We start from the raw sequence: 12,648 nt of genomic DNA, 5'->3' as shown, positions 1-12,648 counted from the left end.
TTTCTTCCCTCCCGCCCCATTTCCCAGCGCTGCCCAATGGGGAGGAGAGGCGGAGCTACTTCGGAGAGGCGGGGAAGGAAGGGAAGCTTCCGGCGTGGAGCTGCAGCAAGAAGGTCGAATGCGATCCGCAGATTTTACAGTACTCAGTCTGGAGAGACTACTTAGAGATCTACTTCCTTACTACTTAGAGATCTTTTTTAAAAAAGTTTAAAGTCTAAAAAAAGATTTTATTTGTCATAGAAAATTGCTTTTCAAATAAAAAGCAACATTTTTAATTTTGGTACATCACAGCATTCAGACCTTTTTCTTTTTCTACCTAGTTTGAACTATTTGTTAATTATTTGGAATTTTTGTTTCATATTGTTTTCTAACAGCTTCTGTTTACCCTTCACTATAGACATACATCATCTCATAATATTTGAGGACTTTGATGGGCCGTTTAGAAATGGAGCAAATAAACAACAAATATATTCACAAGATCTTCTGAGGGTTCGGCCCGGCTGAGACAATGATTTGACCACAGTCATTCTGAATTTCATGTTATTGCTGTCCCTTTATATGCTTGGGTGGCGCTGTGGTCTTAACCACTGAGCCTAGGGCAGGGGTCCCCAGACTACGGCCCCCGGGCCGGATGCGGCCCAATTGGCCTCCCAATCCGGCCCGCGATGACCCCCGCCGCCCGCTGCCGCCGCCCGCTCTTACGGCGCGCGGCGCAGCTGCGATCTTCAAAATCGGAAAAAAATCGCCGAAAATCCTTTGTGCGCATGCGTATGGGCCTCTCCCGACCCAGAAGAGGTCATTTCCGGTGCACTTCCGGGTCGGGGGAGGCCCATACACATGCGCACAAGCGATTTTCGGCGGTTTTTTTCCGACCGTGTGTGTGTGCCGGTCGGAAGCCCGGTAAGTCTGGGGACCCCTGGCCTAGGGCTTGCCGATCAGAAGGTCAGCGGTTCGAATCCCTGTGACGGGGTGAGCTCCTGTTGCTCGATCCCAGCTCCTACCCACCTAGCATTTCGAAAGCACCTCAAAGTGCAAGTAGATAAATAGGTACTGCTCTGGCGAGAAGCAGCTCTGGCGCCACTCTGGTTCGCCAGAAGCGGCTAGGCTAAGTTATGCATGCCACGTGACCTGGAAGCTGTCTGCGGACAAATGCCGGCTCCCTCGGCCTATAGAGCGAGATGAGCGCCGCAACCCCAGAGTCGTCCGCAACTGGACCTAATGGTCAGGGGTACCTTTACCTTTACCTTATATGTAAAAGGGAATTATATTAGGGCTCAAGCCTTTTAATGGCAACTGTTAAGGAGGTGCCTTAAAATATACAGCACAACAACAAAACTTACAGTTTGGTGTGATTATTGATTACACAAAAAAATGAAGTATATGGTAAAACAATACCTATAGTTTACATCACAGTCTGGCAAGTATTAAGTACATGTTTATCCCCCCTCCCCCACTTCCTATAAATTCCTATCAATTCTAACTGTTGCTGATAAAAAATACTTTTTGCTTTGATCATCAATCTATGCAATAGATATTAGAATACATCATTTCATATCTGTAATAACTTTGGTATATACACTTTGACACAACTATGTTGATATGTTCAGAAATGTTTATCTGAGTGTTTATTGTTTTACTTTTATGTAATTGTTGCTCTTCTATTATTATTAATAATAATAATTAATAATAATAATAATTGAATTTATATACCGCCCTATACCTGGAGGTCTCAGGGTGGTTCACATAAAAAGATCACAGTACTGTATGTAAAATAAAAAGAAAAGCAATAACCCAATAATATCCCCCCCAAAAAAGAGCCACATTTTAAAAAGATATGGGATGTTGATCAGGTCATCCAAAGGCCTGGTTAAAATGAACCTTTTTGCCTGGCACCTAAAGGTGTATAATGAAGGCGCCAGGCGAACTACCCTGGGGAGAGCATTCCACAGACAGGGAGCCACTGCAGAGAAGGCCTGTTCTCGTGTTGCTACCCTCCAGACCTCTCGATAACGTCTCAATGCAACCTTGTTAAACAGTTTAAAGATGTAAATGAATAAAAACTACATTACAAAACAAAAACAAAAAGGCCAAATTTGGCAGGAATCAGGTTTGCATGACAGCACCAAATGAAATTTAATTGGGAATTGCAAGTGGGAAGAGTTCTATCGTGCTCAGTTTCTGCTTGTGAGCTTCCCAGTTTCTCCTTGTGAGCTTCCCATAGAAACCTGTATATGGAAACCTGTGAAAACACAGTGCTGGACTAGATGGGCTTATAACTGTTATAAGTTATAACTGTGCAAGGTGATTTAACTATGCAATTCCCAACCACAAGAAGTAGTGATGGCCACCAACATAGATGGCTTTAAAAGAGAATTATTAGGCTATGAGTGGCTGCTAGCTACAATGGATATGTTCTGGCTCATCAGTCAGAGGCAGTATGAATACCACTTGTTGAGGTTCACAAGTAAAGAAAGTGCTATTGGCCTGATCCAGCAGGTTCTTATGTTCTTACGTGGCTGAATCCCACCTGCAAAACAAAAACGTTCTGGAACTGCCCTTTGTCACCTCCAGCAAAGTGCCTACTCCATTTTTCAAAACTAGCGGCACTGCAGGTGCTAGGCAGAGAACGTGTTGTGTAAGTCCAAAGAGAAAGATGAAGTCTTAGGGCGGTGAACAGAGGGTCCAGTTCATTTTTCTGTCAATTATTTACTAAAGTTGTGGTAGGAGGAATAAAACTGTACATCCCCTGTCCTTACCACCTCATTATCATGGAGCTAATTCTAGGCACGATGCTGCTTCTGGCTTCTATAGGTAAGAGAGTTGTTGCTGGCAGAGGTGCAGGTATCTGTGCTTATGGGCAATGAGCTAACCATTCATATGTCATTCCTATATGGAATGTGTTTTGTTTTTATGTTGCAATAAGTGCTGCTTGACTGATTGCCACACAATGTTAATTTAACTTGGCAGGGCATAATGACTTCCTAACAAAATTATTTTATTTGAATGGGTTCCCATCCTTTCCAACGTGATGTATGATCTTAAAAGAAAAAAATATGCACAACTTTCAGTACATCTCTTGCAGAGGGTGAACAGTTGGCATCATCAAAAAGTCACAAATATGTATAAAATGTGCATGTGTGTGTGTGTGTGTGTACACACACACACACGCACACACACTGGTACTGGCCCTGCTATGCATTGCTGTGGGTTATTTGTGTGATTTCCCCTACCCTGTGCTAATCCCTGACGTATCCCTGTGATTCCCCCACTCCTCCCCTCACCCCCCGCTTATCCCTGTGATTGCCCCCTCATCCCTCATCCCTGTGAATCCCCCAACTCTGTCCTGATTCATGACCTATTATGCCCCCTCTTCCCTCCACCCCTGGCTTATCCCTGTGATTTCCCCCCTCTCCTCTCCCTAACCCCCACACTTACCCCTGTGATTTTCCTCCTTTCCTCCGTCCAATCCCCCCCGCCGGGTTATCCCTATGACCCGTTCATTTTGCACACAATCATTCCCCTAATGCGCGTGTTCTGTAAAAATTTTGCCCTGTCCCAACCCTGACTCCCCTACCCACATGTGTTATGTGAAATAACATTTATTCTACCCAAAGGCACGGCCCTGTAAAAGGCCCATATTCAGTTTATTCTATGCTGCGGCCCCCCATCCCCCCCGGCAGGCCCCTAAATCCACTCAGCCTAGTCTGCAAACCCAAGGCGAGATACTGTGGAGAGGGCAGGTTTCATCCCTGTGTCTTCCCCCACCCTGTTCTGACCCATTACCTATCCCTGCCCCCTATTCAGCCCCCCCATCCCCCCCAGGGCAGGCCCCTACCTCCACTTGGCAATGTTGGGCCTTGTTGCTGCAAAAGGCCTGTTTTCAGTTGGTTGCTGTGGAATTTTGTGATGTCATCTGGTGGCGCGGCTTTCGAGGCAGCAGTGGGCGATCTGCCTTTCTATTGGATGCTGCTGGAGTCTTCAGAGCTTCTGCTGGTGATGTCTAAGTTGGGCGCCACTTTTTGTGTTTAATCATTATTTTAGGTATGAAAGGTTTGCTTTTTTTGGAAAAAAAATTATGCCAGATCCCTCACTGATGGGCATGGAACGTTGTGGCCAAATTTGTTACATTACAGTTCAGCGGTTATGGAGAAAGGCTGTGACCTCTGCGCACACAATGCCTATATTTATATATATATAGATATATTTATAGATATATGTTGTCTTTGGCGATCACTCGTAGCCGAGTACGATTGTCTTCCATAAACATGGTTTTAACAATGAGTCTGTAAGTGACTGTGGAGGCCAATTCTGGAACCACACGTCTTTCCACAGTGGGGACATTGCTTTCCAGGCGGGAGTTGATCACGGTGTGGATTTGCCAAGCATGCCTTCCTCTCTTAGCACGTCAGGCATCCCCAACATCCCTGACCACTGGTCCTGTTAGCTAGGGATAATGGGAGTTGTGGTCCCAAAACATCTGGAGGGCCGAGTTTGGGGATGCCTGCTCTTCATACACAGCAGGATGTGGAAACTGTGAACCTCTACATGTTGCTGGATGGTATCACAACTACCAGCAAGAGAAGATGTGAGTTGTAGTTAATGGAGTCAGAGAATTCCATCAGAAATGACAATAGGAGAAGTTACTCCTTTTCACATAGTTGTCAGAACTGGAACAGAAACCATGCAAATAGGGGTGGTATTTGCTATCTTTATTTTAGTCTGCAAAATTTGCAGCAACTACATTATTTCCATAGTTGACAGTAGATGAACAGTTTCAGAGGAAGCCAAACTACAGTCATACCTTGGTACTCAAACGCCTTGGTTCCCAAACACCAAAACCCAGAAGTAAGTGTTCCGGTTTTCAAATGTTTTTCAGAAGCCAAACATCCGATGCGGCTGTTGGCTATTGTTTCTAGGGCGCCTGCACCAATCAGAAGCTGTGCCTTGGTTTTCAAACATTTCAGAAGTCAGACAGACTTTTTGAACGCATTAAGTTTAGTGCTTTTGTTTTTCCTATTTATTTTGCATTTTTATTTTTGAGGCTTTTTCAGTTAATTTGTTTTGTGACTGTGTGGAACCCAGTTCAGCTACAGATTGATTGATTGATTGATTGTGTGACTGCGGAAATGGATAAAAGCCCCCCCCCCATCCAAACAATGACTATCATCAGTGCAGGTAAAGAAAAAAATAATTTTAATTTTTATCATCTACAATACTGTCTTATTTATTTTATAGTACAGTACATTGAATATTGCTTTCATTTTATGGATCAATGGTCTCATTAGATACGGTAGTAAAATTCATGTTGAATTGCTGTTTTAGCGGTTGTTTTTAAAAGTCTGGAATGGATTAATCCGTTCTGCATTACTTTCTATGGGAAAGCGCACCTTGGTTTTGGAACGCTTTGGTTTTGGAATGGAATTCCGGAATGGATTAAGTTTGAGAACCAAGGTACCACTGTAGAGCAGAATGGAAACAAGGCTGATTCTCAGGAACAAAGGAAGTCCATGAAGGCATAAACTTGTCTCCACTGAAGAGCACTGCATTTAAAGTTTTATAAGATCTGCCTGTGAAGGCTGAATGACAATGATGTCTGTTTCATGTGGGCAGGTCATCCCTTGGTGCTACAGTCATCAGGGGACAAGATGCATTTGCAAACTCGCTCAGATGTATTCAAGCTCCTTCTTTGGTGAGCCTTCAAAGGGAAGGTGTTCTAGAACTTGAGACTGCCTCTCTCCAAATCCTTGCAAGGATGCAGACTTTCAGTTACCAAGTTAGGGATCAGGAAAGGATGGAAGCAGACAGGAAGAAAGTGAGTCATTGGGATTTACTGCTTGGAGTGGAGCTCTAGGACCAGGGAGACCTGGGCTCAAATCTCTGCTTACCATGAAGCTCACCAGATGGTCCCAAGCCACTAATTCTAACTCACCTACTGGAGCTGTTGTAAAGATGAACTGGGGCAAACCCCAGCACATATGCTGCCCCAAGCACCTTGGAGGAAGAGTGAACTAAACATAAATAAACTTGAAATAAGAAGCCGGTTCAGAAGCTGGAGATCCAAAGGAATGTATTCTAACAGCAGCCAACGCCTTGGGATCCGTCTCAGAACAGCCCTGAAAAGGTCTGTTTATGTTAGTAAAGGTAAAGGTAAAGGGACCCCTGACCATTAGGTCCAGTCGTGACCGACTCTGGGGTTGCGGTGCTCATCTCGCATTATTGGCCGAGGGAGCCGGCGTATAGTTTCCAGGTCATGTGGCCAGCATGACAAAGCCACTTCTGGTGAACCAGAGCAGCACACGGAAACGCCGTTTACCTTCCCGCTGTAGCGGTTCCTATTTATCTACTTGCATTTTGATGTGCTTCAAACTGCTAGGTTGGCAGGAGCTGGGACTGAGCAACGGGAGCTCACCCCGTCACAGGGATTCGAACCGCCGACCTTCTGATCAGCAAGCCCTAGGCTCAGTGGTTTAACCCACAGAGCCACCTGGGTCCCCGTTTATGTTAGACCGTGGTACAAAAAGTCACTTCCGGAATCAGGTATATGCTTACCGCTTTATGATTACACTTCATGAAGTGGATTAAAGCAAATAAAAGCTTTTGCCATGATAAATTTGTGAGTCTTTAGGTTTGTGAGTCACAAGACTCTAAATCTGTGAGTCACAATACTCTTTATTGTTTTTGCTACATTGGGTAGGTAATAGAGCCTACTACTACTACTACCGGTACTACTACTACTACTACTACTACTACTTATTATTATTATTATTATTATTATTATGTTTCAAATATATCTCAATGCAATGTACAAAATATAATAAAAACAACTACAAAATGTAAAGAAAACACAAAAACAACAGGATTAGTACAAATCAAGGAGGAATCGCACTTTAAATTGTTGGAATATTGTTGGAATATTCGGAGCTGGCGGGTCTGATCAGAGAGAGACAAGATAAGAGAGACAAGAAGATCAAGGATACAAAAAGGACTGGAAAATGTAATTTTAAAAAGATAAACTCGTGAACAGATTAGCAGGACTTGAATAAATTCAGCAGTAGAAGAGGAAGTAGGAGAGAAGAGTAGAACTTGGTAACTTGGTACATGGAAGAGAAGGAAAATAAAGGATACCAGAGAAGGAGAGGAAGAGAAGTCCTTAGGTGTTTTGTGTGGTGTCCTTGGTTTGTTGTGGTTTTGTTTTCAACTTTTATTCATTTATTTTCTACTTACTCTTTTTGAACTGTATGTGAAAACACAAATAAAAATTACTTTCAAAAAAACAAACCAGGATATGGATTTTAAAATCCTATGTTGGACAATAAGACAGTTATGTTAGACTAAAATAACTACGTACAGTATCTGCTTGACCCTGATCATAACATTTTATAAGGGACTTTAAGAGGAAGGAAGAAATGAGCAAACCAGTAGGACTGAAAAATTACTATCTGAACAGAAGGCTACACGTAGGGTTCTACTTTTAGTTTCAGTCAAGCCTGGCAAATGCAAGAGACTTTAATGCACCTTGCACACAGCACATTCATGTAGATGTTGTAGCCTGAGTGAAAGCACAGCATGTTGAGGAACCTTAAGATTTCCAAGCTTTGTATAACCTACTGTTCTCAAAAGTACAGGACATTCACACCCACACTCGAGCCTTTATCTTATTCCAATAATCATTATTATCTGAAGGATCCCGTCAGCATGGGGTTGCGTACTTCGCCTGCATTTCTGGAAAACAGCTTCCCATCTAACGAAGCACTCTTATTGGAGGCCTCCTGTGCCAGCAAGTGTGTTATACAGTAGTACCTCTACTTACAAATTTAATGCGTTCCAAACGCACATTTGTAAGTAGAAAAAAATTGTAAATCTCATCCCATAGGAATGCATTGGGAGAAAAAATTCGTAAGTAGAAAAAATCCTATCTAAAAATTCGTAAGTAGAAAAAATCCTATCTAAACTGCATCCAATATGGCGGACGGAGCTCCATTCGTAACTAGAAACATTCGTAAGTAGAGTTATTCGTAAGTAGAGGTACCACTGTATATGATGGTATTTGTGTCACAGTGTCAGCACAGACCGGCGAGCGTATTATCGGCGGGTTCCAGTGTTGGCCGCACTCTCAGCCCTGGCAAGTCTTCATCTTCGACCGACGATTCACTCGGTGTGGTGGAGCCTTGATCAATGAGCACTGGGTGCTTACAGCTGGACACTGTCTAGGAAGGCAAGTTTTGGGGTCATAGGGAGGAAGTGGTGGGTGAGAGGGAGGATAATCTCTCCAGAGTAGAGGAATGTGTGGCGCTGTGGTCTAAACCACTGAGCCTCTTGGGCTTGCCGATCAGAAGGTCGGCAGTTTGAATCCCTGCCGAGATGAGTGCCACAACCCCATAGTCGCCTTTGACTGGACTTAACCCTCCAAGGGTGCTTTACCTTTCCCCCTTTTTTAACCTTTAAACTCTCCAGACGTTTACAAAACAATCTAGAATGGGTTGCTTTTCTTCTTCATTTTTGAATTGCCTGAGATTCTGGTGCGGCACTGGGTGAAGAAGTCTCTGCCCAGAGACAGCCAGCCAGCAGAGAGCTGGTCCTCAGCAGCCATTTCTTACATTTCGAATTCTTTACGAGTTTATACTGAATTGTATTGATCATTTGTTGAATTTGTTTTTGCCTTCGTTATATGTTTTGGATGTGATTATACAGACTGAAATGTTCTACTCGTTTTCAGTACCATTGCTATTATTGAGACTTACTTTGAGCTCAGCATTATTGCTGGAAAAGCCGGCTATAAGAATTAAATCAAATCAAATCTGGGCCCCAAACCCTGTCCTAGTCAAGCAAAGAACGGAGGCCAAGAATAGCATGGAAGTGGTTTGGTATAAGAAGGTCTGCGCCGCCATACAACAGTTCTGAACACCTCTGTGTCTTTGCTCTTGTCTCCCTTGCTTGCAGAAATCTCATGGTTCATCTTGGGGAGCATGATTTGCGTAAGCAAGATGTTGGGGAACAATCTTCCAAAGCAGTGAGGGCCATCCGCCACCCTGAGTTTGAACCCCACACCCTGAAAAACGATGTCATGCTTCTGAAGCTATCCCCCCCTGCAGTCCTGGGAGATACCATTAAGACAATCCCTTTTGCTAAGGAATGCGCACCCATTGGGACAAAGTGTGTGGTGTCTGGCTGGGGCACTACTACTTTCCCCAAAGGTAAGAGGAAAGGCCAGAGGGTCAAGGTTCCATGTGCAATGGCCACTTTTGGGATAAGCTGCAAGAAGCTTAGCTTGCAACGTCCATCAAGAGGCAAGGGTTTCACAAGACCTCCTGCAAACCAAGGCTAGATTGAGGGGCTTGAGGTGCCTGGTGCAGTTCCTACAAAGGAAAGCATGAAATAAGGTGATGTAAATGATGTAAGCTTTTTCAGACTACCTTAACCAAAACCAAAAACACCTAAATCCTGAGCACATGCAGTTTCACAACTCGGAGCAAACTATTAAAAAATTTGGGGAGGGGCATAACCTTGAGAAACAAAAAGACAGTAACAATTAACTGCACCACTATTCAAAATCCAGTTAAAACGATGTGGTTTAACCAATTCAACAAAATGGATGAACTTGATTCATCATGTTGAAGTCTGATAGTCATTTACACTCCAATGCCCCCTTGCCTCTTAGCAAGGTAACCCCACCGCCTCCTTCCTTGGAGGCTTTTAAGCAGAGTTTGTATGGCTGTCTGTCATGGATGCTTTAGCTGAGATTCTTGCATTGAAGGGGGTTGGAGAAGATGGCCCCCAGGGTCCCTTCCAGCTCTACAGTTCTATGATCCTATGAGTGGGGCATCTCATTCTGCTCAAAGCAAGCCCTCACCTACCTCTCGACTTACCTCCGGCGAATCCTGGGGGTGGCCCTGGCAGGGGCATACCTAGCCCAGCTGGTACCGGGGGCGGCACCTGTGCGGCACCCCATACAGACTGTGCACGTGCAGCATCCCGCACGTGCGCACTCATGGGGCATGGCACATGCGCAGTCCGTGTGGGCTGCTGCTGGCACACGGCGGCCCTATGGGCCGCCACTCACACCCAGTGGCCCGTAAAGGGGTGCCGCGCGAGAGCGGCAGCCCGGGCCGCAAGGCCGCCGCACGCCAGCAGCAGCCCGTATGGACCGCGTATGTCCGTAGGGTGCACGCAGGTGGAGGCGAAGGTTGGGGAGGGGCATGCCGACTGTCACACACACACCCCCCAGGCTGGAACCCAGGGCACCTGCCCCCACCTTGCTACGCCCCTGGGCCCTGGCTGTTGGCTTCCTCCTCGCAGAGTCGCAGTGTTTCCCCTTGCAGAACTCAGTAGGGAGGAATATGGGGGGAAAGTACAAATTAGGATCCTCTGCCTCTACCTACAGTTGGTCTTCCTGCCTTCCAGCTTACGGTTGCAATGGGCACCAACCACCACAGCTTCTAGCAATTGTGAGGAAGGAACCTGAAGCTAAAATAGTTAAGCAGCAAGTCCCAAACAGCCAGTGTCACACACTGACCCGAGCATTCATCTTGCAGTAAATTATGCCTATGTCCTGCAATGTTTGGAAACAGAGATCCTGTCAAAAGACATATGCAGGTCTAGGTACGGAAGCGACTTTACAGACGACGAGATTTGCTCAGGAATAATGGAAGAAGGCAAAGACTCGTGCCAGGTGAGCAACAAACACTTGGTGACTATGAATCAGAGGCACAGTGCATTGTAGCACAATCCAGCTTTCCTGTGACCTAGCCTGCAATCTGAACTACGGAATTCATATAGAACTTATACACCACATAATTTAAAAAAAAAATTAAGCAAGTCACACAAATTGCAACAATAAAGTCAGCGCATAGTATCAGGATGCAAGAATCCTGTAAAACATCATTCATGTCTACTCAGAAGTCAGCCCTATTTAATTTAGTGCAGCATATTCCCAGGTAAATGGGGTTAGGATTATAGTCAACGTCCAACTTTGTTCAGTGGAACTTCTGAGTAGGGATGGAATAGAATCATAGAATCATTTTATTCAGTTTACTTCTAAATATGAACCTAATATGCACGTTCTGAAAAAAATATGTGCTTTGAAACACACCAGTCCTCTGATATTTGCACTTCTTTGAGTTTTGCAATGCAGTTCTCTGCATTATTTTAGGGGAAATGGCTTTGCAAAAATACTGAGCAAAATCCCATATAAAAATGTGTATAATAGAAGTTTGCATTAAAAGGCTGATGAATTTTCATGAGTTTAAAAAAAACAAACCCACCCGCAAACTGATGTGGAAACGTAGAAAACTGAACTTGCAGACTGGGAAACGAGAAACCAAAACTGACATCGAGTCACATATCCCTACTTATGAGTAGACATGGTTAGGATTACTCCAATGTCAGTAGCAAGCAGACTTCTATTTTTCTTTTATTTTTCCTTCTTATTACTAAAACCTTGAGATCCATCAGAAGGGAAACAAATATTTACAGTAAAAGAATTTTGAGCCCAGGAATTTGTTTATAAGGTACCAAAACTAGACTGAGCTCATAGTTCTTCCATACAGAAATATATTTCTGCATATCCCATTCTTCCCTTTCAGCAGTACATTTTTAAGGGCTGTTTTGTTGCCACCATTGTTGAGAGTAAGAAATCCTTGCCAATCTACTTCAGATCATCCAGAGATATACCAGCAGAGCCCAGTCTAACTTCTGCCTACAGTACTCCTTGCCTAAATCTTCCTAATTTCAAAAAGGGGGGGGGGAGTGAGCAAAACCAGAAGGGTACAGTATTAAGATATTGGTGGGGCATGGGGGTGGGGTGGGGGGAGAGACACTGAACGACCTAAGGAAGCAAGTAATACGCAAGAAGAGCCATAAACCTGCAGAAAGCCATATCTGCTTCAATATGAAACCCCCTATTTCTGTACCTTTTAGATTCAATGTTCAGCTAGAGCAGGGCTGCGGACTCTATAGCCCTCCAGATTTTGCTAGACAAAAGCTCTCATCATCCCCGACCACTGGCCATGCTGCCTGGGGCTGATGAGAGTCGGAGAATCTCCTTAGGACCACAGATCCGAACCCCTGAACTAGAGAAGTCTCACCACACCAAAGAGTTCTGCCCTCTGACCCTTTTGCTCTTGTTGAATTTACAGGGAGATTCTGGGAGCCCCATGATTTGCAACGGGGTCCTTCACGGTTTGGTGTCATGGGGAGCTGTGAGGTGTGCATCCAAGGAAAGCCCTGCTATCTCCACGGAGATCTGCAAATTTTGGAAGTGGATCGAGGAAACCATGGCTGAAAGTGACACAAAAGCACCAGCCCAGGGCTGATATCCCTCAATAAAAAGCTTGGCACAAATGCATTACTGCCTTTGCTTCTCGGTACCATTTTTCTCATGCAGAGCGCAGAAATGGGAGCATTTCCAACAGTTGCAATCTACACCCCAGCTCTCCTCTGGGATAGATCAGTTAGTAGAGCGTGAGACTCTTAATCAGAGAGTCAAAGAATTCATGCAAGGGTTGGTCTAGATGACACATACAGTCCCTTCCAACTTCACAATTATACAAAAAGTTGATAGCAGTTGCCAATCAGCAATAACGCAGCGTACGAAGAGTCTGCTGGATCAGGCTAATTGGCTCATCTAGTGCAGCATCCTGTTCTCACACT

General features: G+C 44.5%; 1 protein-coding gene across 1 annotated transcript; it reads left to right on the top strand.

Moving 5' to 3' along the window:
• The first annotated feature begins 4,497 nt into the window (after nucleotides 1-4,497).
• LOC132592362 (trypsin-like) lies at nucleotides 4,498-12,337 on the top strand. Its single transcript, XM_060276451.1, has 5 exons — nucleotides 4,498-4,585; nucleotides 8,059-8,215; nucleotides 8,941-9,194; nucleotides 10,533-10,669; nucleotides 12,135-12,337. Exons 1-5 carry the CDS (start codon nucleotides 4,498-4,500, stop codon nucleotides 12,309-12,311), a joined length of 813 nt encoding a protein of 270 aa, XP_060132434.1. The 3' UTR covers nucleotides 12,312-12,337.
• The last annotated feature ends 311 nt before the right edge of the window (nucleotides 12,338-12,648 follow it).

Source organism: Zootoca vivipara, chromosome 6 (genome assembly GCF_963506605.1).
Source record: "Zootoca vivipara chromosome 6, rZooViv1.1, whole genome shotgun sequence".
NCBI classification, from domain to species: Eukaryota; Metazoa; Chordata; class Lepidosauria; order Squamata; family Lacertidae; genus Zootoca; species Zootoca vivipara.
This window is presented reverse-complemented; position numbering and strand designations above follow the sequence as displayed.

Excerpts from the sequence above, each read along its gene's own strand:
- LOC132592362 (XM_060276451.1), top strand. The coding sequence starts at position 4,498 with ATGCCTGCTCTTCATACACAGCAGGATGTGGAAACTGTGAACCTCTAC. Across the intron at positions 9,195-10,532 it reads CACTACTACTTTCCCCAAAG|TAAATTATGCCTATGTCCTG; the intron begins GTAAGAGGAAAG and ends TTCATCTTGCAG. Across the intron at positions 10,670-12,134 it reads AAGGCAAAGACTCGTGCCAG|GGAGATTCTGGGAGCCCCAT; the intron begins GTGAGCAACAAA and ends TTGAATTTACAG.